This window comes from Stegostoma tigrinum, chromosome 22, assembly GCF_030684315.1.
Source record: "Stegostoma tigrinum isolate sSteTig4 chromosome 22, sSteTig4.hap1, whole genome shotgun sequence".
In the NCBI taxonomy this organism is placed as follows: Eukaryota; Metazoa; Chordata; class Chondrichthyes; order Orectolobiformes; family Stegostomatidae; genus Stegostoma; species Stegostoma tigrinum.
The window spans coordinates 36,942,314-36,967,242 of NC_081375.1; the positions used below are offsets into that span (position 1 = coordinate 36,942,314).

A 24,929-nucleotide genomic window follows, 5' to 3' on the forward strand; every position below is an offset into this window, starting at 1 on the left:
TATTTGGGCTTTCAATTCCCTTCATACCTATAACCATTTGCTGATAAATATTAGGGATGTAACACTATACATTTTCCATTGCTTTATATCCCTTGTAGTATTGGGGACAATTATGGCATACTGCAAGACTTCCAATATATGAAGTGTAAAATAATGGAGAAACTTTCAATAGGAATTCAAAGATTTAAGTTTGCCTTTTTCTGGGTTTCCATTAATGACTAGCTATCTGCACATTATGCCTCACTTTCACTTAAGTTCACTTCTACTTCCAAATGTATTTTTTTTCCTCTGCTGAACTGCATATGCCTCTGATCTAACCATATGCCAGCACATATACCCCTGTAGTCTTTCACAAACCTGTTTGGTCATTCCTACTATAATCCTCAGTAGATATCACTTGTTCCAACAGTCTCAAAATTTGTATCATTTATCTCAAATGAACATCCAATTGAAATATGAACTGTGTCAAAGAGAATTTAAAGCCAGTATTTCCAGCATAACTAGATCCCCCACCACCACAAAAAAATTTTGCACCAAATTTTTCTATAGAGGAAGAAATCACATTGCTGGCAGCAGTGAAAAAAAAATACAAGAGGGCAAATTTGGCCCTTTACTAACACCATCTATCAAACCTCTGAATAAATTGGATTGAGTGTAAATTGAGGTCTTCTCCAGCACCTGATTAGATTGGTTATTGTTCTACTATATACTCACCTGTCTCAAGCCTTAAAAAAGGTGCAACTGTGGCTGTCAATTTGTTATAATACCAAGCATTGCATAAGTGAGGTCTGGTCATCTGAGTAGCTAACTAAACTTCTTCTAATCCAGTTAACCATGCTGCTCCCCCAATGACAACTCAGATGAAACAAATCAATTCTTTGATGGTGCATTGAAGCTGCATAGTTAGGAGTGAAGAAATCATGGTAAACTGCATTGACTGTGGTCATAGGAGGAACACTAGTTTAAGCCATTTTCACCCTTCAGACTTGTACCACAATTTAAGGTTACAAATCAGCCATAATCCACCTGCATTTGTCCCTATCTCTCAAAATCTTTGGCTAAGGAATAAGAACCTGAGGTACTGTCAACAATTTCACATTAAGGCATGAGTTCCAAGTGCCTACCACATTTTCAGTGTAGAAAAAGGTTAATTTAATTACTAAAATACTGCCCTGGGGTTTTAGATTCTGGCCTGTTATTCCACAACACTCCAATCAACAGTTTCTCCCTGTCTATCTTAACTGTTTGTCTTAAGACAATTGAAGATTTCATTTTTGACAGACGTTATCAAATAGATGACCTGAACTGGTAAAATCCAACTTCAGGATGAGTAAATATTAGGCAGCCCAGTGCCATCTGGTTTTTCCATTGCTTAAACCATTAAAATGGTTCCATCTCCCCAAAGCAAAAAACTCTGTCACTAATGATTCGAAAACACAAACTGGAACAAGAAAATCAAATTCTGAAGTTCAAAAGCAAGACAAAAATCTTTTCATTCTCAAACTTCAAAACCCAAGACAAACAGGAGACACGTTCAAGTGTACAGTGTGCATGCATTTGTTACCTGACACTCCTACTGGTCAGTGCGAACTACAAGGAGAAAGAAAGGAGGTTAGCAAATAAAATGGTAGCACATCCACAATTCAGAATTTCTTCATGCAAACTCCATAAGTCTGAAGGAAATGTCAACCAGTCCGAGATTTGGCAGTAGGAATCCTTCTAGAAGCCTTTTACAGAATTCTAGGCTTCACTTTGTCCAAGTAGACTCAACTCCTCAGGTAGTTAAAGTTCATTTTTACTTACATAATTTGATTTAAACAGTACCAATTATACTTGTACCAAAATGCAGCAGAAACAACGTGAAGGTCATTGACATAATGACAGAAGATGGGGAGGGAGGGGGAGGGGGAGGTTCTCCAACCACTGGCAATTCCTGTGTTGAAAGCTAAGCGCTATAACACTTCATTAAAAAAACACTTTATATGTAAACTAAACAAACATTCAGAAATCATAAAACCTGCACCCTAAACAAAAGTCATGCAAGAACAAACTGAAGCAGGAACCTGGTTTGTAATGAAAACATTGCTGAGAAAATGCACAATAATGGAAAGCTATCACTTCAACTTCCAGAATTTAAGTCAGTAGCTGTTAATACCTGAAAAACTGATTCAGAAATAGGTCCACGAGTGATGTTGAAATTAAGTTACAACTGTCCAATAATTTGAAGGACAACATTTTGGAACAAAACACAAGCCAACTCAAGTTGAAGGTGACTGCCTGAAATATTTATCCACTTGACCATAGTGTGTCAGATCTAAATATCTAAGGATTGCCAACATATACCAAAAGTTGTTCCACAAAGACACACAGCCAAACTTCATGTTTGAGATTGCCCCAAACTGAAGCTTAGGAAAGGGAAAGTGCAGACTGTATATATTTAACAGTTTTATACAGTTCATAAATCTAAACTAGGTAATTATACATGTAATTACATTAGGCTTCAATTATACAGGAAACTGACAAGACCCACATTTCATAGTGTGTAGTTTGGGTCCACTTGTTTCTAAGTGAAGGATTAAGTGTGTTATAGGCTGTTCAGAGGAGTAAATTTATTGGCTTGATACCTAGGATGAAGGGGTTATCTTGCGATGAAAGACTGGACAGGCTGCTTGCTTCCTGTGGAGTTTAGAAGACTGAAGGGTGAGTTTAAGATCCTGAGTGATCTTGTCAAATGGATGTGAAGAGTTTTTGTGGGTCAGTCCAAAACTAAGAGACACTTAGTCAGGGATTGCCCTTTTAAGACACAGGTAAGGAGTGTTTTTTGGTGAAATGGGTACAGGCAGATGCAATTTAATATGGAGGAAGCATTAAGTTACTTCATACATCTTGGGTGAGGGACCATGTGCATAGGAACCAGCTCCAGCTGTTGAGCTCAAATACACTTGCTGGGTGAGACAGGCTGGGAGGATAGAAGGAAAGGCTAAAAAGGGAAGAGTCTGTGACAGTGTGAAAGACTGGATTGCTCATAAAACAGCCAGTACGGACAAGACAGGGTGAATGACCTTCAAAACAGGAGAAATCAAGTGATAAAAGGAGGAGATGATGGTGCAACGTATCATCCTTTTCCTCACCAAATTTCTCCCGATTTCCAATCAAAGCTTTCCTTCCATCTCCTTACCCCACTTCTGTACAGAAAGATGCAAATGGACTGTAATAGATTAAATTAGTGGAAATACTGACTAAAGTTCAATTAGATGAAGTGAATTGATCATAGTTAGGTTCACATGACCTGTCTGTCTTTTTTAAAAAAAAGATTTCTACTGGTCATGCTGCACAATCACTTAACATCTGAGCTAGCCTGTGAGAAATTATTACAATTCTGAAAAAAAAAATTCAGTGTTTATTAAATCTTTGGTAGATTACAGCAGTTGCAGAACTAGTTCCCCTGGTATCCTTCAGGGGAAGAGAGTATGGGTATAAGGGGTAATTGCAACATTGTAAGCAACACAAATCTATTTACAGAAATAGATGCAAAGCTAGAGCAATTATGGTACCAAACTTCAACCTTGGTGATTCCCAGGGATCTGTTTGACACTCAGTCTTACAAGTGATTAGATATTATCACTATTCATTAAGTCACAGAATCCATGTGATGTGGAAACAGGCCATTCAGTCCAACAAGTCCACACTGACTGTGTGCAGAGCAACCCCCAGCCCCTGCTGTAACCTTGCATTTCCCATACTAACACAGCTCTGAACACTATAGGCAATTTAGCATGGCCAATCCCCCTAATTTTTGGACTGTGGAAGGGAACTGGAACACCCAGCAGAAAACCATGCAGACATGGGGAGAATGTGCAAACTCCACACAGTTGCCCAAAGCTGGAATTGAACCTGGGTCCCTGACACAGAGGCAGCGTACTGACTACTGAGCCATCTAGGTGCGTCAAACCTTAGATAATACTAAGGTGGAATTACATCACATGGTACTGATTAGTGCTGGTGATCATCAAGTCTGGACAAATTGTGTTTCGAACCGTGCATACATGTTCTTCAAATGAATGCACATGCATAATGGACTGCAGCTGGAGGTGTCAGCTAACGCTGCTGTAAAACTAAGGCAATTGGAGGGATTGACCCACTTCAGTCACCATTAGCTAAGTATCAGTTCTTCTCTTTAAGTCGTGTCTCATTGAAGTCCATGAAGAACATCAAAACACAATGCAACCATACTGACATTACCTGCCTCGAAATGCATAGCTATTTGTCATCTCATGTTACATCCTTTTGTACTACTGATAATGGTTTTAGATTTTTAGGCTATTATACTTGCTTCAGTTTCAAAACTTGGGTGAAAGAAGATACATGAAGTTGGTTATTGCAGTGACAAAAATAATTTAAAATGTAGCACAACAGTTGAAAATCGTGGCAGAGAGCTTCACGTCCAAATAAGGCAGTTTTCAAAATACAAAAGTGCAGGAATTGTGGGGAAAGGTTCACACACTGAAGCATGATAAAAATGTACATCAAGCAGGTTAGACATTTAAACTGATCCGTCATTAAATTCAGGTGTTAAAAACAGGAAGTTGCTCAAAGATTACATTCTCAAAAAATCAGGTGTACTACCAATTACAGAATAGTGCCATAGCGGTAATCCCACTGGACTAATAATCCAGAGCAGCAGGTTAACATTCTTGGAACATGGATTCAAATCCCATAATAGACAGTGAAATTTGAATTTACTAAATCTGATTATAGGAAACCAAAGTTCCCTTTCAATAACAATACAACAGTTGAGTGTTTTTTGCCAGTGAAGTCAGTTTAGCTATTGCCATCTCAATTTAAATAAAAACTCAGTTTGGATCCAATTCTTTAATTAGGATGTGGGGTGGGGGAGCTTTTTCCTTGTTACTATGTACTCTGCATTCTTGAGTGTTTAGCCAAATAAGATACCAAGTTCACCGGCCAGTTGCTGCTGAAATATTACAGAACCCACTACTAGCCCCAATGTGTAGTTGTTTGTTTTTTTCTGTTTGAGGGTTGGGGCAGTGGTGGTGCTAGTTGAAATTCAATGTTTACTACATTTGTAGTTATCCAGACTTGAAATGCACATGGATCATGACTTTGAACGCCAACAGAAATAACTGGCAATAGATGACCAACAACTATTGGATTATACTACAGGAAGGACTGAATAATACCCTTTGCAGAGTCTACAATACCTAGTTATAGTCAAAGCCCATGTTTAACCATTTTAGGCAGGAGCACACAACCTTCTTTCACTACAGGGAATAGTCCCAGCCTCAAACTCATGTCTGATGCATTCAGATTAGCAATTCAAAATTTTAAAAAAGTAAATACTGTTAAACTCAGAATTCAAAGACTAAGATTTGTTCTGGAAAAAGGTTTTCACATTCCACTGCGTACCCATAGTCCCTTCACGTTTTAGCTCCTGTACATTGTTACAGATTAAGCCAAGAGCATAGCACTCCAATGGTTTTCAAATGCAATTCAAGGTTCAATGATTGTTATCAATCTTGTAACAGGTTTGTAACAGGTTTCACAGAACAGGTCAGACTTCTGCCCACTTGCAAGATATTGACATAATAAAATGGGTTCTAATAAGCTGCAATGACTGGAACCAGGTTGGCATGCTTATGTAAAGCAATATGTACATCTGTTTTACACAACAAAAACAGCCAACTTATCTGACAGAAGTCAGACCTACTGATTAGTCAAGTTAAAAGCTACTTTGGCATGGCAGCAAGTTATTACATTAGGGTGAAATAGTGGTGTTAGTTCATGCAAAGCATTCAGCAGTCTACAGATGAAACAAAGCAAGATTGGGACTGTTAGCAGTACTGACAATGAAAACCAGTTAATAAGATACCAATTTAAGCTTGACCTCCAACCCATGCAGGGTTATTTTACTAAGCAAAAATTACTAACTTAACTGGGCTATTTTCCAACAAATATGGAGAGGAAAAAGGAGAGAAAGATAATTGGAATATGCTCAATATTCCAGTTAACCTCGAATCTTACTTACGTGAGTCTGGGCACTTTTCATCTTTCCCAGTTGCAAAGTCCTAGATTTAAAAAAGCATTAAAATATCATTAGCCCAATGAAAGAAAACAAAAATCAAGGTTGCAGATGGAGTTAAAATTCAGTGCAGAGTAATAGGAATAGAAGTGCAGTACAAAGTAAATTGAGCAATCGAGCATATTTTAGGTACAATTAAGCTTATTATGAAGTTACTATATAATTCGTAAACAGACATTCAGCTTCATGTGACCAACGTGTCGTGAAGCCACTAATACTGCACCATTACAGAGCAAGATCCCAGATACTCATACGACCCAACATCAAGGTGAGAAGATGCGGCAATCTATGGTCACAACTCCATTCAGTGGAATGAATGCTTGAGAGTCAGGAATAAAACAAACATGTTAAGAGGGAAACAATGTCAGGATGAGAAAATATTATGAACATATTTGAGGAATTAAGTGCAAAAACTGTCATAGGGAAATGGTACACCATTGCCACATGGCTGAGGCTAGAGGAGGACAGTAGAATATCTCTGGCTATTAACTATTCCAGACAGACAGGTCAGTCGAAAGATGTTTATCAAAAATTCCACTACAGCATTAGAGACATCACTGTAATCACAGTACAGCAGTCAGTCATGGACTGGTTACTCTGTTGGGGAGCACGGTATACTCCCAAAGCAGGGAAAGAAACAAGTTGCATTTCTGTAAAGTACTTTATCTCAAAAATGTTCCAAAAGATCTCAAACAAATGAGGTTTACCATGATATTGTCTGGATTGGAGTATTTTGTCTATAAAGAGAAGCTAAATAAACTTAATTTTATGTTCTTCTATTAGTTTGCCCCTCATCCTCTGTCACTAGTAAAAGTCTGTTTCCCAGGGTGGAACTATCAAATACTGTGGGGGTACAGGTTTAAGGGGACAGACAGAAAGTTTAATGACATTGCGTGAGGCAAGTTTTTTTTTAAAAAAAAAAAGGACGGTAGATGCTTGGAATGTGCTGCCAGGGGAGGTGGTAGAGGGTGTGATAACATTTAAAATGCCCTTAAAAGAGAAACACGACAGGCAGGGAATAGAGGGATATTGACCATGTGTAGGCAGATGGGGTCAGTATAGAAAAAGGATCATGGTTGGCACAGATATGGTGGACTGAAGAGCTTGATCCTGTGCTGTACTGTTCTATGTTCTATGTTCACTGAATATTATTCAGTTCTGCTGAACTTATTCTGTATTACTCTGGAGTGAAAGTAAATAACAATGCTATCCAGTTGGTAAAGTCAGTTCTGTAATACAACACTTGTCCTATAGTTATTATTGCAGCTAAAATCTAATGGGAAAATGCTACACAACATCTAGTCAACTAGAGATAGTACATCATGTAGTACAAAGATACCCAGATATTCTGCAACAAAACATGAGCTTGAAGTTACATCCAGATGGTGTCCGAATAGTCTAAATGGTACTTACCAGAGTGTTGGGGGGTGTTTTTACAGTGTCAAAGATGCCACTTGTCTTGCCACCAGGTGGGTTTCTCCGTTGCTTTAGATCTGGTGTTTCAGTGGTAGCAGCTCCAAAGATACCACTGCTCTTTCCACCTAGAAGTAGCAGAAGAACAAGAACTAGACAGGATAAACAATAGGAACCAGGCAATAAAGAAGCACTTCCATAACAGTCAAGCATGTCTTAAGCACCAAGAGCAAGCTGAAATCAAGGAAAACATTTCCTTACTGGATGATCAATTACATAGTATCAAAAGCAGTAGCGTTTGGCCAGACAAGTTGCTTCAAAAGTAGTTCTTGCAGTTCTTTTATTCATTCACACGAGAGCAGAGTCACTGGCCAGGCAGCATTTATTGCCCATCCCTAATTGCCCAGAGGGCAGTTAAGAGTCAAACACATTGCTGTGGGTCTGGAGTCACATATTAGGACAGACAAAGTGAGGATGGCAGTTTCCCTCCCTAAAAAGAGATTAGTGAACCAGTTGGGATTTTCCAACAATCGGCAATGGATTCATGATCATTGGGCCGTTGTTCCCAGATATTTATTGAATTCAAATTCCATCATCTACCACGGCAGGATTCAAACCCAGGTTTGCAAAACATTATCTGGGTCTTTGGATTAACAGACCAGCAATAATACCACTAAGCCATTGCCTTCCCCAAGTTGAGTCCCATCTCAGATTAGCATTAGTGGCACCCCAAGTTTCATACTTGGTAGCAATGATGCCGTCAAGTACACACGAGTTTGTCTCATGCTCCTAGTGGATACCAGAGGGAAGAAAACAACTATTTGAAGGTAATCTTCTGCAAGTAGCCAGTACATATTAGGCTAGGAATGTAGCAACAATGGGGCTTGATATTTGTGCATTATTTCCTGTTAGATTTATTTGAATTAAAGTGTTCAAAAGGCACTCTAAAATGGTGTACAACAAGTGTATGAAATAGCAAGCATTCAGCTGCTCAAACTCATTCCAATATTCAGTGACGTCATGGATGATTTATGTCTCGGCTCTACAAATTAGCAGAATGTTCATACACAAGCTGACAAAGCAAAGCAGTCAGTCAAGGATAGTTTTAAGTATGCCACAAATGCTGGTGCTGGGACCGGTTGTCCAATGTTTATCCAAAAACTTTGCATTTGTGAAGTAGAAGCAAGATTGCTGAATGTAATTAATACAGGGCAGGACTACAATTGATATACAGGAAGATGTTCTTAAGTATGGAGAACAGGCATGGAACCGGCTGAAATAAATAAGCATGAGGTATTGCATTTTGATAGGAAGAATAAGTGGCATCCAATCCTTGGGAAACTGAGGGTCAAATGACTGCCCTAAAAATATTCACATGACACGAAGCAGTTCTAGCAAAACAGAACTAAATAATTATTGGAGGGGGCAAATCAACACTGATTGGAGCTATATCTAGCACAAAAGATTGTCAAGATCACTGGAGTTCCACAAGGGGGTGTCCTAAATCCAATCACCTTCAACTACTTAAATTCCTGGCTTTTACAAAGTCACAAGTGGGGTGTTTGATGACGACTGCATAGGTGGTCAGTAGAATTTTCAAGTCAAGTCCTCATGTGCCAAAGTAGTCCACATCCACAAGCAGAAGACAAAATTCAAGCTAGAGCCAATAAGTGGCAAGCAATATTTGCACATCAGTGCCCGAGTGTATTAAGGAAAATCTAACTCCTTCCCCATGACATTTGACAGCATTTCCGCAACTGTATCCTGCTATTAAAATTCAGGAGATTTTAGCATTGACCAGAAACAGATTTGAAACAAACAAAAATATAGTGCTAAAGAGCAGTTTGGATGCCAAAAACCGAGCAGGAAACACACCAATGACTTCCCATAGTGTCTCTGCCATCTACAAAATGAAAGTAAGGGGTCTATTAGAATACTGCTGTGGCAGCATCAGGGAGCAGAGGATGGTCGCCACTTAAATCCAAGGCTACCACATCAGGTTAAGTATCTGCAGCATTTGCTCAAGCATTGAGAGATCTGGAAGCTAAACTACAGACATCAGCTGGGAGTGTTGTCTATGCACAACACAGATAATTAAACAAATTTGGATAGGGTCATCTGATTTAGTCAGTGGCAAGTGCCACTGCAAGTGTATTGAGGACTGGGGACAAGTTGAGATCAGGTTATGGGAGAAGAGATGAAGTAAATCTAAAATAAAGTAATAGGGTAGGGCGGCAAAATTTGGGTCATTGTAATAACAGTAGCAGATTGAGGCAAATACAAACTAATGAGTGCATTAATTAATAAGGTAAAAAAGACAGTATTTTGGAGGTTTTGCTGTGCATATTACAAATACTTTGTAAAAGAACTGATGAACTGTTAGTTCTATTAGAAATAAATATATATGATCAGAGAGCCATTAGAGAGACATGCCTACAAGATGACAAAGGCTGAGACCTGAATATTCAGGAAGGAAGCGGTGAGGAAACTCTCTATTAGGAGTACATTACTGCAATAGTGAGATTACCTTAGCTCTAGAAGTGAAGGTGTAGAATCAATCTAGGTAGAGATAAAGGTCAGACATTACTTGTGGTAACAGTTTATAGGTCCCCTAACAGTAGTCACATTGTAGGACAGGCTATACAGTAGAAATACATTGGGAGTGGAAGAATAGTTCAAATGTCATGTGACTAATTTACATGCAGATCGCACAAATCAAACTGCCAAAAAGTAGTCTAAAGGAGACTTCATAGACCGTATTCAGGGCCATGAACAATGAAACACGAAAATCAACATCCTCCTTGTAAAGGAACCACAAGTGACAGCAGTCATAACATAACAGAATTTCACCTTTAGATTGCAGGAAAAGCCTTTAGTCTGAGTCTAGAGTTTTAAACCTAAAAGAGGTAATAAAGAAGGCTATGAGAAGAGAGCTAGTTAACAGGAATTGGGAAATTAGGTAAAAAAAGGTGAGCCTTGAGTTGTAGCGGCAGATATTTAAGGAAATATTTTCAATGACATATCTCAATAAAAAAAGACTGAGAAAAGTATTCATTATGCATGGTTAAATAGAAAGTTCTTGACAGTATCAAATTGAGATAAATTTAAATACAGCACAAACTACACCAAAGTGCAAAGATTATAGATAGGTCAGGATATTACAGGTTCTGAAAATCTTTCCAAGAAACTCTGGAAAGAGTACTAAAGAAAATGCTGGTCCTCTAAAGGGACCACCTGGGGACTTGACAAATGGAAAACAAGGAAGTGGCAAAGGCATAATAGGTATTTTGATTGTTGTCTTCATTGTACAGTAGAAGACTTAGAATATCAGCCAAAGATAACTCAAATCAATGTGGTGAAGAAGAGTACGTCTTACTAAATCACCATTACGAAGGAGATGATGTTGGGAAAACTACAGTCAGCTGAAAACTCTAAAGACTTGACCGCATGCATCCTAGGATCTTAATGACTACAAAGCAAAAAGAGGGATTGGTTATAATTATCCAAATGTCTCAAGTTTCCAGGAGGGTTTTGAAATGAGCAAGCATTCCATCTTTATCCAAGAAAGAAAAGCGACACAAGCAGGAATATATAAATAAAAACAAAATATTGCAGATGTTGGAATCAGAAATTTAAAAAAGCAGAAAAACACATCAGGTCTGGAGCTGCCGTGAGGAAAGAAACAGAATTAAATTTAAAATCCAATGACTTTTCAACATTGCTCCAAACTTCTGAGGGAGTGTGTTTTTGAACTCAAATGTTAATGCAGTTTCTCCCTCCATAGATGCTGCCAGACCTGTTGTTTTTATCCAACACTTTGGTTCTAATACAGCAAGAAGCTATAGGCCTGTCAGCCAAACATCTGACATAGACAAATTACTAGAAATAATGAGGTGGTAATCGCAAAACCATTTAGAAAATAATGGGATCAGTTAGAGTCCATGTGGTTATGTGAAACAAATAATATTTGACTCATTTTTTGTTAAAATTCATTAGATTAGAGTAGATTCCCTACAAGGAGGAAAACAGCCCTTCAGCCCAGCAAGTCCACACCGCCCCTTGAAGTATCCCACCCAGACCAATCCCCCTATAACCCACACACCCCTGAATGCTATGGGCAATTTAAGATGGCCAATCCACCTAGCCTGCACATCTTTGGACTGTGGGAGGAAACCCACACAGACATGGGGAGTCACCCGAGACTGGAATCAAACTTGGGTCCCTGGCGCTGTGAGGCTGCAGTGCTAACCACTGAGCCACCGTACTGTCCTAATGGGGGTGGCACTGGCTAGGCTAGTATTTATTGCTGATCACTAATTGCCTTCGAGAATGGAGTTACTGGATGATTTCTTGAACCACTGAAATCCTTGTGGTACAATTGGACTAATTGGGCTCTTAGGGAAGGAATTCTAGGATTTTGACGGCAACTGAACGAATGGTGATACAGTTCTAAGGTGGAATAGTGTCAAGATTGGAGGGGAACCTGCAGTCAGTTTGAGTACAAAGTTGAGAAGTCTTGCTTCAATTGTACAGGAGTTTGCTGATGTGTGCAATCTTGGTCTCCGTTTCTGGAAAGATACTATTGTCACAGAAGGTGTAAGGAAGGTTCACCAGACTTGTTCCTGGGATGGCAGGACTGACCTAGGAAGAGCCACTTTGTTTAAAAATTGAATCATGGGATGTGAGCATCACTAGCTAGGACAACATTTATTGCCCATCCCTAGTTTCCCAGAGGGCAGTTAAGGGACAACCCCATTCTTGTGGGTCTGGACGCACCTAGGTCAGACCAGGTAAGGATGGCAGCTTCCTTCCTTCAACGACATTAGCGAACCAGATGTTTTCAAACAATCGTTAATGGATTCAGGATCACCACTAGATTCTTAATTCCAGATTTTTACTGAATTCAAATTTCATCATCTGCCATAGCAAGATTTGAACCAGGTTCCAAGACATTAGCCAAGTCACTGGATTAATAGTCTTGTGATAACACCACTTAGCCATCACCTTCCCATAGTGTACAGATTGGGCTAGCTGAGCTATAATTCTCCAGTGTTTTGAAGAATACATGGTGATCACATTGAAACTAACAAAATACTTAGAGATAGGCAGTAGACATATACAAAATGTTTCCCCTGGTCTAGAATTGGGGCACAATTTAAAAATAAGGGAGTTGCCACTTAGGTGTGAGGCAAGGAGATTGCTTTAAAATTCAAGAGGGTTAAGTAACTTTGGAATTGTCTGTCAGAGGGCTTGTGAAGCTCAGTCTTTGCATACATTCAGTACAAGTTAGGATTTCAGATTTCTAGTAATGTAAAATGTTATGGGAATAGGGTTTGTAAAAGGCGCTGAAGTATTCAAACATCCATTATTGTACAGAATGGGAAGGCAGGCTTGAAAGCTGAATGGCCTACTCCTGTTTCTATGTCACCACAATCTACTCCACATACCAATTTGTTTTGCCAACTCACAACCTATGATTTTGTGAACTCTTCTTGGCAAGGTAATTTCCCACCTATCTTGGTGTCATTAGCAAAGTTCGCTACTGTACTTTATCCCCCCCATCCAAGTTATAGACACATTGCAAACAAAAAAGACCCTAGGTCCCAGTGTCCTGTATGAACCCCAAACTAACTTCTGATCACATTTTCTGTGCACAGAAAGAACCAAGTAATAGCCAATACAAGGCGAGGCTTTAAAGCTTTGACTTCTAAGTTCATAACTCAGTTTGCCAAACAGGTCATTAACGTTTGTAGATTACAGAAAGGGGAGGATCAAGACATATGTGCATGCATAACTCAATATATTGGCCCTCCAGCATCAGGCATAAATTTTCACTCACCCATAATGTTCTTAAACAGAAAGGACTATTGTAAACATGCAAGATAGAAATTCAATAATCTGGCAAATTCAGCCAGCTGTTACAAGTTGGCAGCCTACCAATCTTTGCAGCTAGCTTGACCAACCAACTACGGATTATTTAATTCTCCTAGTTTCAGTCATATTTGTTCAGATGAGACAGCCTTCTTTACTAGGGATTCCAATGCCTTCTTTTCTGCTTGGCCTAGAATTTCACCCGAGTTTGGTTGACAGGGCCCCCCAGAGTGTCTGATCTATTTCAGACAACTTTTTGCTCCTTTATTCCTTCCCAGATTCGCCACGAGTTTTTCCACAGAATACGAACTGTTATGGTGCAGGAGGCAACATTTAGTCTACACTTCTGCCAGCTCTTCAAACAACCATCATTACCATTTGCCAATTTCCTGCTCCCAACTCCACCCACACACTATTTCTATCCAAATAATCATCAAATGCCCTCTTGAACTCCTCAGTTGAACTTGTCGCCATTCTTCCATTCAAAACATTCCATATCCTAAATACTCAGATTTTTTCCTCACATCATCCTACACCCAATTACAAACCTCCCTTTTGATCTGGTCCATCATTACTCTATTCACTTATTCAAAATCTATTACACTTATCTTTTCAGTCGGATGGGGAGTTAACCTGAAATGTTAAATCAGTTTTCCTCCATAGATTCTACCTGACTTACTATTTCTAGCATTCTGTATTTTTTTTGGTTTCAGACTTCCAGCATCTGCAATATTTTATTTTCACATTATATACTGTACTGCACCTGGTGGGTTGCTTCTTCTAGCCATGGGCTGGTTTTCTACCGGCGGTCCAAAGATATTTGATGCAGTCTTGTTTGAACGAGGATGCACTGGTTTAACATTTTCCTCCACCCCAAATGAGATACTGGATCCACCACCAGGAGGCTGCAACACTCTGCTTGCAAAATGAAAAACAAGCATTTCTGTAAACTTTAAGCCTGCACAATATCAAAAATATTTCTTGAATACTCAAAAGAGTATCAATGTTCAGCCAATCATCCAAAATAAAAATATTACATTTAGCATCTTGCAAAAACAAAGAATATGTTCTAGTCCAATACCTTGTTACAAAGGACAGGATTAAAAAGGAAGCTTTTTCACAACAGATCACACCAGGACAATATATCTTTGCTTGTGCTGTTGCAAAGATTTAAACTAGTGTGTAGGGGACAAGGCAGCATGATGTAGGATTTGGAAATATGAGGTTCACAAGGAATCAGGAGTGAAGGAAGCACAAGAAGTATTTAATAGGAAGGTATAAGTAGAGAGTCAGATTAAGAGATTAAGGTTTGAATTAAGTTTACAAGTCAAGACAGGTGCAAGAATACAAAAGTATTTAAGGTTGCTGAACTGCTGCACAACGGAATATGTTATTCAGCAATAATGGCTCAAAACCAAAAGAGCAGGACTGGACTGCAGCAACTACAAGCCAGTCAGTCAATTTGATATAAATGGTACAGAAAACTGCAAAAAAAAACCAAGACAAAATTAATAGTCTTGGGGTAAATCCATATAAGTTAAATAAAGCCAGTGTTGATTTAAAGCAAAATATGGTGTTTAGCTACCTCACCTGAAATTTTGGACGAGGTAATAGGAGGTTAAGGAGGGCAGTGACATTGATGTGGAAGACAGACAACAAGAGGTGAAGATCTGAAATCCAGTATCAATGATTGATGAAAGTACATTTGAGATTTTCAAAACAAAATACTAGATTATATTTACAGAGGACATTTTCAGAGCTGAGAGTAGGGAGAAAAAGGGGAGTGGGACTAGACAAGGTGCTCTTGTAGAGATCCAATGCAGATGCCACAGCCTTCAGTGCTGCAACCATTCTATGGTTGCAACTATGCACTAGCAACAGAGAAATTCACAAAAGACAGAATAGGGATCAATAGTGTCTTTGGCCAGACAGTATGGGAAAAGACTGGAAGCTCTTGCAAAAGGGAGTCCAAAAATAATCTATGGGTATTCGGATAGTGAAGTGGTAGTAAGAATGCAAGGTTTAGTCAATTTGGGATCAGAAAGGAGCCCTATACATTGAGGCAGATAACACTGAGGCCGAATCATTACTTTGTGCCTTCATCAAGCAAAGAGACTCCCAAGGCCATGGCAAAAGGGAGAACAGTTGAGACATGGATAGCTAAATCATTAACAGATGGAATTGGAAAAGACAAGGCTGAAGCAATATGCACTGGAAGTGCCAAGTGGATGATGTATCTTGGCCTTCCACACTGATTCTCAGCACCACAGGTGGTGGGCTTCAGCTAACTAGATTCACTCCACATAAACAGTTGAAGGCACTGGATACTGCAAAGTTTGTGGGTCATGACACTATTTCTACAACAGTACTCAAGATGTGGTCCAGAACTTTCCATTCCCCTCGCCAAGCTGTTCCAGGATAGCTATGACACTGACATCTACTTTAAAATGTGAAAAACAGCACAAGCATGCCCTCAGCATAAAATGCAGGACAAACCCAATCCAACAATTACTGCCTTCAGTCTACTCAAATCATCAGGAAAGGTGATGGTAAGTGACATCAACATTTGCACTCCATGGAATCTTCCACTATCAACATCCTGAGGGTTACCATTACTGGACTAGCCAAACAAAACTGTCTGAAAAAGCAATTCAGAAGTGGGGAGCCTTACAGGAAGTTACTCAACTCCTGATTCCCTAAAGTCTACCATCTACAAGGCAGACGTCAGGTGTCTGATGAAATATTCCCCACTTGCTTGAACGAGTGCAGCAGCAGCCATGCTCAAAAAGCTTCATACTATTGAGCAGTCCACTTGTTTAGCACATCCTCAAAATTTCACTCCTTCCACCATAAATGCTCAATAGAGTGAATCGTCTGCAAGATGCACTGAAGTAGTTCATTAAGGCTTAAGAGTGAATACTAGGATCACTGCTTTTCTTGGATTTCCATGAATGACAGACTTGCATGTTCCTGCTACAATGTACAAACAATATAAAAATTGAAAAAGTGAAGGAGGACAATGATTTATCTTAAGACATGGACAAAATGTGGCAAAATTGACATTAAATTCCATGTCTATGTTGTGGTTCTTCTGTAAAGAGTGTGAATTCTCAAGGGGCTGCAGCAGTCTGATGGTAAATGCACCCGGACAAACAAAGTGGTTTTCTAAAAAAACCCAAAAAGCTAGTAGACTTCTGTTCACATCAAAATTCCATGCACTCATCCTGCAGATTTGGGAGAAAATTCAAGAAGCACCTGGATGAATACAGGAATAGGAAGGGAATAGAACGATACAGATCCTTTAAGTGAGTACGGTTGAAAGGCAAAATATGTTGGCACAGGTTTGGAGGCTCGACGAGCCTGTTGCTGTGCTGTACCGTTCTTTGTTCTAAAATGGTTGGTCCACCCACAACAAATCCAGCTCAACTTCAGAAATGTGACAATCGTTACTGTCTTCAAGATCAGAGCTCAATCATACTATTAAGCTGGCAAGGTATTTCTTTTTTCATAGCAGGGAAAATCCTTACTTGATACTCTGAATCATCTACTAACTGTAGATGAGGAAACTGTGCCACAGAGACTGACTTTAGACCTTGTGACATGGTCTTTGATAACACCAGAAACTGTTTGCGCAATGACCTTATTACGACTGAAGCAGGAAATATTTATGGATAATCAAGCTCTGCTAGTCCGCTAGTCACATCATTATTTTGCTGACTGAATCAGATTATTTAAGTACAAGCAATTACATTTGTAAACTATGTGGCAAACACTAGTTAACATTTAAACTATAATATTAGAAATAAAACTTTATTCCCTCTATCAAAACACAGACATGCGAATACAATTTTTAAACACCTGTATCAAGATGATTTTTCTTGGGGGAGAAAAGGCCAAAGAAATAAACATCTCGGGCTAAGGGTCTGAAAACAAAGGGTGACTTCTCAGATTGGGAGGTTTCCCATCAATGAAATCTGGTGGCAGTGGAGACTGATCACAGATCTTCAGTTTGAATGGAGATCAAGATGGATCAGAGCCTTTAGACAGTAGCCACAATCCAGCTCTTCAGGGCTTATACAGGTAATCAGAAATACTCATATCTGGAAACTAGTGAGAAACTCATATGGAGATCAGAGAGACCATAGATTTCCCCCCCCTCCCCAAAAAAAAAAGAATTTTCCAGTAATGAAGGTAACAAGCCACATGTCTGCTTTCTGGGAAGAGTGCTGTACAGTCACTATTGTGAAGAATTCTGGGAAGGTTGTCCTGCAGTCTTTTCTTGTTGAGAAAGAAGGATAATCACAAAAGCAACATGTTCACTGGCTGAAGTAATGAACTTCTGGAAGATTACCAGAGGAGTCAGAGACCCCACTTAGGGATCCATGCAGCTGTGGGACCAGAGTATGCAAACTGGAGGAGCACCCTGCACCATTTTCCTCAGGAAAGAAACAGCAGGTCTTGCGAGGGAACACAGCACAAGTTGGGACAGATGGGAAATAGTTTGTGGGTGTGTACAGATTGGTACCAAATGATGAAAGTTAACAAAAAGGTTTGAGGTCTAACAAGGCAAATATAGGAAGTTAGGTAAGTTTTCTTTAAAAAAGTAGGACCCCAAAAAGTTATAATCTGGAGTCACCACAGTGCAACATCCTAGCAAGATTAGTTTGATGGTGCTGTTGGGGAGGGTTTAAGAAACATTAAGAAGCCAAAGTGGAAATGAACAGCCAACAGTATTCATTATTAGGAAGGACAGAAAAGGAAAGGGAGGTGGGATAGCATTGTTAGCAGAGGCAGAAATCAATGCAATAATGAGGAAGGATCCTAGCTCAGGAAATCAGTGTGGTATTTGTTGGGTGTAGATAAGAAACTTCAAGAAGCATGAAACATGATTTGGACCCTATATATAACCCCATACCGGAGGGGAGATGCAAGGGAAGGCAACAAATGAGAAACCAGAGGTGCTTGTAATAAGGATACAACTATAAATGTAGGAGACTTAAATTTGTCTAGATTGGACAAATCAAACTTAGAAACAGTGTTATGAAATAGTATTTCTAGGAGTGTAAGTGACGGTTGTTTAGATGAATATACTGAGGAACCAACCAAGCTATTCTAGACTGGGTATTGTGCAAAGAGAAAGAATGAGTGCAGAATCTTGTCCTGTGGGGTCCATCAAATATAATGAGTCACCCTCTTAACGAAGAATTCTAAAATAGTTGATCCCGAAACTTGGGCTGTGAATCTAAACAAAAGGGAAGTTACGAGGGCTTGAGGTACAAATTGCCAAGGAGTCAGGATATCTCCCAAATGGGAGAGTGTGGATAAGCAATGGTTCATATTTAAAGAACATGCGCATGAATTACAACAAAATTCATTCCTGACTGGTGCAAAAAAAGGGGGGATAAAAAAGAGGCAAGATGGCTCAAGTTGGAGCTAACAAAAGAAATTGTGTATAGTGCTAATCCAAAGAGGAGACTAAGTTTCCAAAACACAGGCAGAAAGCCTCAGAATGGAAGCATTTAGAATTCAGCAAGAGGTCAAAGTTTAACCAAGAGAGTACAGGAGTGATATTCTGGGAGGGGGAAAAAACTCCGACTATAAAAGCTTCTATAAATATATGAAAACAAGATGAAGAAAATCTAAGCCCCTTACCATCGGAAACTGGGGAAATAATGGGAAACAAAGAAACGTAAGTAGAATTTAATACGTATTTTGGTTCGATCGTCATTAAAAAAAGCATAGAAGTAAAAATAGTTAGCAAAACTGGGTCTGGTTAGAAGGCAGAATTAAGAAAAAAGGGTGCTGGGGAAAAGCAGTGAGGTTAAAGGCTGACAAGTCACCAGGACCACACCTACATCCCAGAGTAAAGGAAGTGGCTCTGGAAATATTGATGCATTAGTGATCATCTTTCAAAATTCTTTGTATTCTGGGACAGAATACAGATTGGAGGCTGGCAAATGTAACTGCACTGTTTAAAAAGATGGACAGAAAGTGAAACACTATTACAGACCAGTTAGCCTAACATCAGTATTGGAGAAATTTTTTTTTAAAAAATGTATTCACAGGACAAGGGTGTAACCGGCTAGGCCAGCATTTATTGCTCAGAGGGCAGTCAAGAGTCAACCACTTTGCTGAGGGTCTCAAGTCATGTCAAGGCTAGAAGAGACAAGGATGGCAGATCCTTCCCTAAATGCTGCAAATGGGTTCCCCCCGCCCCCCCCCAACATTGATTCATGGTCATCACCAAACTCAGTTCCAGATTTCTATTGAATTTAAGTTTGATCATCTGCCGTGGCTGGATTCAAACCTAGGTCCCCATAACATTACCTTGGTCTCTGGATTAAGAGTCTAGCAATAATACCACTTGGCTGCTGCCTCCCATATTGCTGTTGTTCATTATAAAAGATGTGACAACAGAACATTTGGAAAGCTTTCATGGGATTGGACAAAGCCAGCTTGGTTTATGAAAAGAAAATTACGCTTAATAAACTTTCTGCCACTTTTTTTTGAGGATCCAATTCGTAGAATAGATTTGGATTGTCGGAAAGCATTTGCTAAGCTTTGGGCAAAGCTAAAGCTCATGAGATAGGGGCGAATATACTTGCCTGAATCAAGGATCAACTGATGGAAAGGAAACAGACTGGGTATAAATGGCTCTTTTGATGGTGTCAGGCAGTGACTAATGGGATACCACAAGGGGCAACACTTGGGCCCCAGCTATTCACAATGCAGTCCGTGTATCCTTTATCTGAACCCAATCACAGGTAGTCAGATATAATTTTAATTTTCAGATAAAGGACATTTACTAGAAGTAGATTTTCTGGCCAGGTCATGATGAGAAACTCTGACAAGACAGATGACTGTGGATTTTCAACTGATTCAAAAATTTGCATTGAAGAGTCACAGGGAGAGAAGCCAAGAGCTTCTTTATTTTTGGTTTGAAACTCAGGATGCACAGATGAGCAGCACTGAGATCTCAACTGAGCCTCAAAAGCTGACAATGATCACTGCTCCAACTACCTGATAGTGACTGCAGATTTCCCACAAAGTTCACTGGCTGATGCCAGGATAGTAGGACTTCACTGAGGAGAAATTGGTTTGAGTGGGGCTGTATTCACTTGCAGTTAAAAGAATGAGGAGAGATCTGATTGAAATGGATAGATTTCTAATTGGACTTGGTGGACTAGATGCAGAGAGCACATTTTCCTTGGTTGGGGCAAAATCTAGATTCAGGGGACTGAATCTCAGGATGCAGTAGACTATTTTAGAACTGAGACAAGTTAAGATTTCTTTATTCAAAGGGTAGTGAATTTGTGAAATTCTCTACCATTGAAGGTTGTGAAAGCCAAGTCATTGGATACATTCAAGGAATGGATGGATCAAATTTATAGATTATGTAAGTAATACAGAACTAAGGGGAAAAGCAAGAATATGGCAGTGAGAGAAGGGACCAGCTATAATCCTACTGAATGGCAGAGCAGACTCAGACACAAATGGCTTACTCCAGCTCCCAGTTCTGCGTTTCTCATCTCTGTAAAAGTTTTGCTCAGCTGTTTTCCCAACATCACTATTTTCATAACACTAGGTAGCTTACAGCACATATTAAATGGACTTCATTTCCAAGAAACTGCATGGTGAACCTTTTTAATCCAAACCATATTTAAACATGTCTATCTTTTAGTTTTCACATTCATGATCAAGTGGCTGCCAAATGCAAGTGGGAGATCTGAAATATACCTTCAAAATCCAGACCAGGGTCAAGCAGGACAGTGGCAGCCTCCCACACTACTTATAATCCACCTGACAGAGACTATTTGATGTCAGTGTTAAATACAGTCCACATGAGAAATCTAATATCAGTCACCTCCATGTCAAAGCTAAATTGACTATCATAGATATACACAATCTACAGTTTAAATTTTGGTTGCAGTGTCATTGCCCACTTTGCACAAGATTTCCAAGCCACTATTTTTTCAATTCGATAAGAAATTCCAATAGCCCACATAGTGCCAAGGCAAAATACTTCCTGACCAAAACCTGGTCAGTCAAATATGCTCATTTCAATACGAAGTAGTAACAGCCTGGAATATGTCGAAGACCTCCCATGCCTTGGCAACCACCTTCAAGGCAGCCACCATTGATGAGCAGGTTCAACAGCACACCAGCCTCCTACAAACTACAGAACAGATAGTTTGACCACAAGTCTTCATAAATCAACAAAATCCCAAAACAGTGTGGGACTTTGACCCTGTACCAAAGATATATTAAAAAAAGCTAGAGAAATTCAATGAGCTACATTTGGATTGCATTTCCCCAGATTCAGTACGAGTACCAACAGACATTGATATACTTATTGAAGCCAGCTCTACTTAAATGACCAGTCAAAACTTCCACAAAATTGACTTCAATGAGCTATATAGTATCTAGATTGCCAAATAAGCACAGCCTTTGCCAAGTCTTTTTTCCTCAACTTTCAAAAGACAAGTCTCTTCCTAAGGTGCTGAAGCAATGACATTAATAGCTGTGAGGAGCCTGCTCTAACAAGCTGTTATCTCACAAGCACATCTTGATGATGCAAAGCAGCAAAGAATCTAAATCACACTCTCACAAGGAACTTTCTACCCCACATGCCAATCTGTGGGTTGACAATTAAATTGTTCAGTATCATGAAGGTTTGAGGCAGAAATTAATGACCCTAAATAGATAACATCCTCAAATCAAGGGACAATTGTTGCTGCCAAAATGAACAACTGTTTAGCAAAATTGAAGATCATGGAGTAGAATCATGCCAACTTGAATTAAAAAAGCCTAAAATAGAAAATAGCAAGACATTGTAAATGGGTGCTTTCCAGACCAAAGGGAGATCTTTCCAGCAAAGACACCAGGACAGAGAGCTTATTGAGAATGTAGTTGACAATGTCAATGGTATCTTGGGCTTCACAAATAGAAATATCGAGTACAAAACCTGAACCTTCATAAAGTTTTCATTTTGTCATGAACACCACATTTGAGGAGGATGCAGAGATTTACCAGAATGGAACCAGAGATGCATGATTTTGGCACCATGATCAACTTGCAAAAGCAATACAACTTCTCCTTGGAGCAAAAGAGACTGAGATTGGATAGAGAGGAACACAAGAGATTTTAAAGAAAAAAGATAGAAAAGGAAAGCAGTTCCCATTACCTGGTGGCACAAGGGTTGAGGAATACAAATTTAAAGTTTCAGGCAAGCAATATGGGGAATGTGACAAAACACTTGTCTTAAAATAGCAGAGCAAGTGGTAAGACTGGAACTTATTGCTTGTGATGGTGCTAGAAAGGTTCATTGATTGCCAAACCAATTTTGTTTGGCACTTTAGTGGAAGAACAGACCTTCACGGACCAAGTCAGTAAATGGAATTGACTGGATTGCTCTACACAGGAAATCAAATAATCTCCGAACTTCTTTTATAAGAAAATAATTCTGACTCTATTCATTCATGTTGTATGAGCACTGTTCAAGTCCTGTGGCACTTACGGACAAAACGTTCATTATCAGTAGTTCCCAATGGAACAGAAACTGTCAGCAAGTGAACCTCGAGGTGGTAGCAAGTGACTTATTTAAACCACTACAGTTCACTGGAAAATAACTCCCACAACTCTTCTGTGGAAGGCTTTGTTAAAGCTCTGCATCCTCCTAAAAATGTGGCACTCACGACTGAATGCCTTGCTTTAGTTGGGACAAAATGAAAATTTTATGAAGGTTCAGGTTTTGAACTCAGCATTTCTATTTGCAAAGCCCAAGATACCATAGACATTGTCAACTACAGTGAATAAGCTCTGTGCCTTTGTGTCCTTGCTGGAAAGATCACCCTTTAGCCTAAAAAGCACCCATTTACAATGTCTTGCTATTTTGTGTTAGGTTTTTTTAAAAAAAAAATAAAAGTTGGCATGATTCTACTCCCTGATCTTCAACTTTGCTAAACAAATGATGTTCCCAATCAGAATGGTGCAAGATTTGGAGAACTTGCAGGTGGTTAGCATATGCTATCCAAGTTGCTGCAATGTATCTTGTTGATGCTACACTGCAGCAAGAGAGCAGTGGTGAATATCTAGGTGGCAGATAGGCATGTATAAAGAGGCTACTTGATCTTGACCAGTGTTGAGCTTCTGCACAGCTACGGCTAATGCTCATCCAGACAAGCGAAGTATTCCATCCTGTCACTTGACCTATGTCATGGAAGATCACAGAAAAGTACTTAGAACAATCAGGTGATGAGTGGCAGCACAATTCCAAGCTTCTGACCAGTTCCTGCAGACAGCATTCATTTGCTTGTTCTAGTTCCATTTCTGGAAAATGGAAACCACCACAATATCAATACTAGGGATTAGACTAAAAATTGGCAGTTGAACATAAAAGGAAGGTTTGAAATTCTTAAGATGGTGCTTATTGCCTGGCTGGTTTCTTTTGGAGCAATTATTATTGAATTTTTCTCAGCCCAAGCTTCAAAGTAGTCCTGCTTGCACAAGGCCACAGAATGCTTCATTATTTAAAGGAGCTGGGAAACATGGGGAAAAATAAAAAAAACATAACATGGCCATTTATGGTCTTATTTTGATGGCAAGGCCAAATGGCTGGGCCTCAGGCATTGTCTTGAAGGTAAATGACCACTAAACCAAAGCTATCTGGCTATGACAATATAGACAATAGGTGCTGGGGTAGGCCATTCGGCCCTTCGAGCCAGCACCACCATTTATTATGATCATCCACAATCAGTATCCTATTCCTGCCTTATCCCACTATCTTTAAGAGCTCTATCCATCTCTTTCTTGAAAGCATCCAGAGATATTTTTAAACTCCGATTTAAGATATTTCTTCAAAAGGCAAACTTGCACCTAGGACTTCAGAATCAGAGGTGGGGACACTACCACTGTACCACCAGAAACCTTACTATTTGGCCAGAGTCCAAACAAGTGAAGAGCACATCCACAGTTGGCTACTGATTTCCTTTGACTTCAAATTTACTTTGTCTCCTTGATGTGAAAGGCAGTCACATTCAATAACGTCAAATTCAGTTCTTCCACCCACTCTTGGAACAAACGTAATGTGTTCTGAAACCAAACAGTCCTGACAGAATGCAAACTGAGCAGGTAAGTAATTGTCAGCTGCCACTCGATTTACAGATGACACTACTCATGGTGAGGAGTTTCTGCCACTGATTACATGACTAGCCAACGTGGTTCTCAATCTATATAGATATTTGGACATGTGGGATGAAGATCCAAGATAGGAGGGATCCAATATTCAGGATTTGCTTCCTTTTCTTTCTTTCTCTGCCACATCACGACTCATCCCAGGTGAAGGCTGCCTAATTCCACACAGCCACAGTTTTAAAGGGTAGCCAGCACTGATCTCCACCATCTTCAGAAACATTACCTTTGCAACTTAACCACTGGGAAGCTCATTTACATTTTTAATTTGTTTATGCTTAAATATCAGAGGGACCACTGGATTAACCCAGCCTTACAGCATAAGGACTTTGAATTAAAAAAAATTAATGGTCAC

At 39.5% G+C, this 24,929-nt stretch overlaps 1 protein-coding gene across 3 annotated transcripts in view; it reads right to left on the reverse strand.

The window, feature by feature from the left end:
- Positions 1–24,929, reverse strand: part of jpt1b (Jupiter microtubule associated homolog 1b) — a 32,651-nt gene that overhangs the window by 5,870 nt on the left and 1,852 nt on the right. Inside the window, exons 2-5 of one of the 3 annotated variants that reach the window (XM_048555257.2) lie at positions 14,148–14,302; positions 7,514–7,641; positions 6,047–6,086; positions 1,565–1,590 (exon numbers count right to left, since the gene is read on the reverse strand). In XM_048555257.2, the coding sequence (XP_048411214.1) occupies positions 1,574–1,590; positions 6,047–6,086; positions 7,514–7,641; positions 14,148–14,302 (340 nt within the window). In that variant the 3' untranslated portion in view covers positions 1,565–1,573. The remainder of the gene's footprint in view (positions 1–1,564; positions 1,591–6,046; positions 6,087–7,513; positions 7,642–14,147; positions 14,303–24,929) is intronic. The other 2 variants (XM_048555255.2, XM_048555254.2) reach the window with 2 other exon arrangements.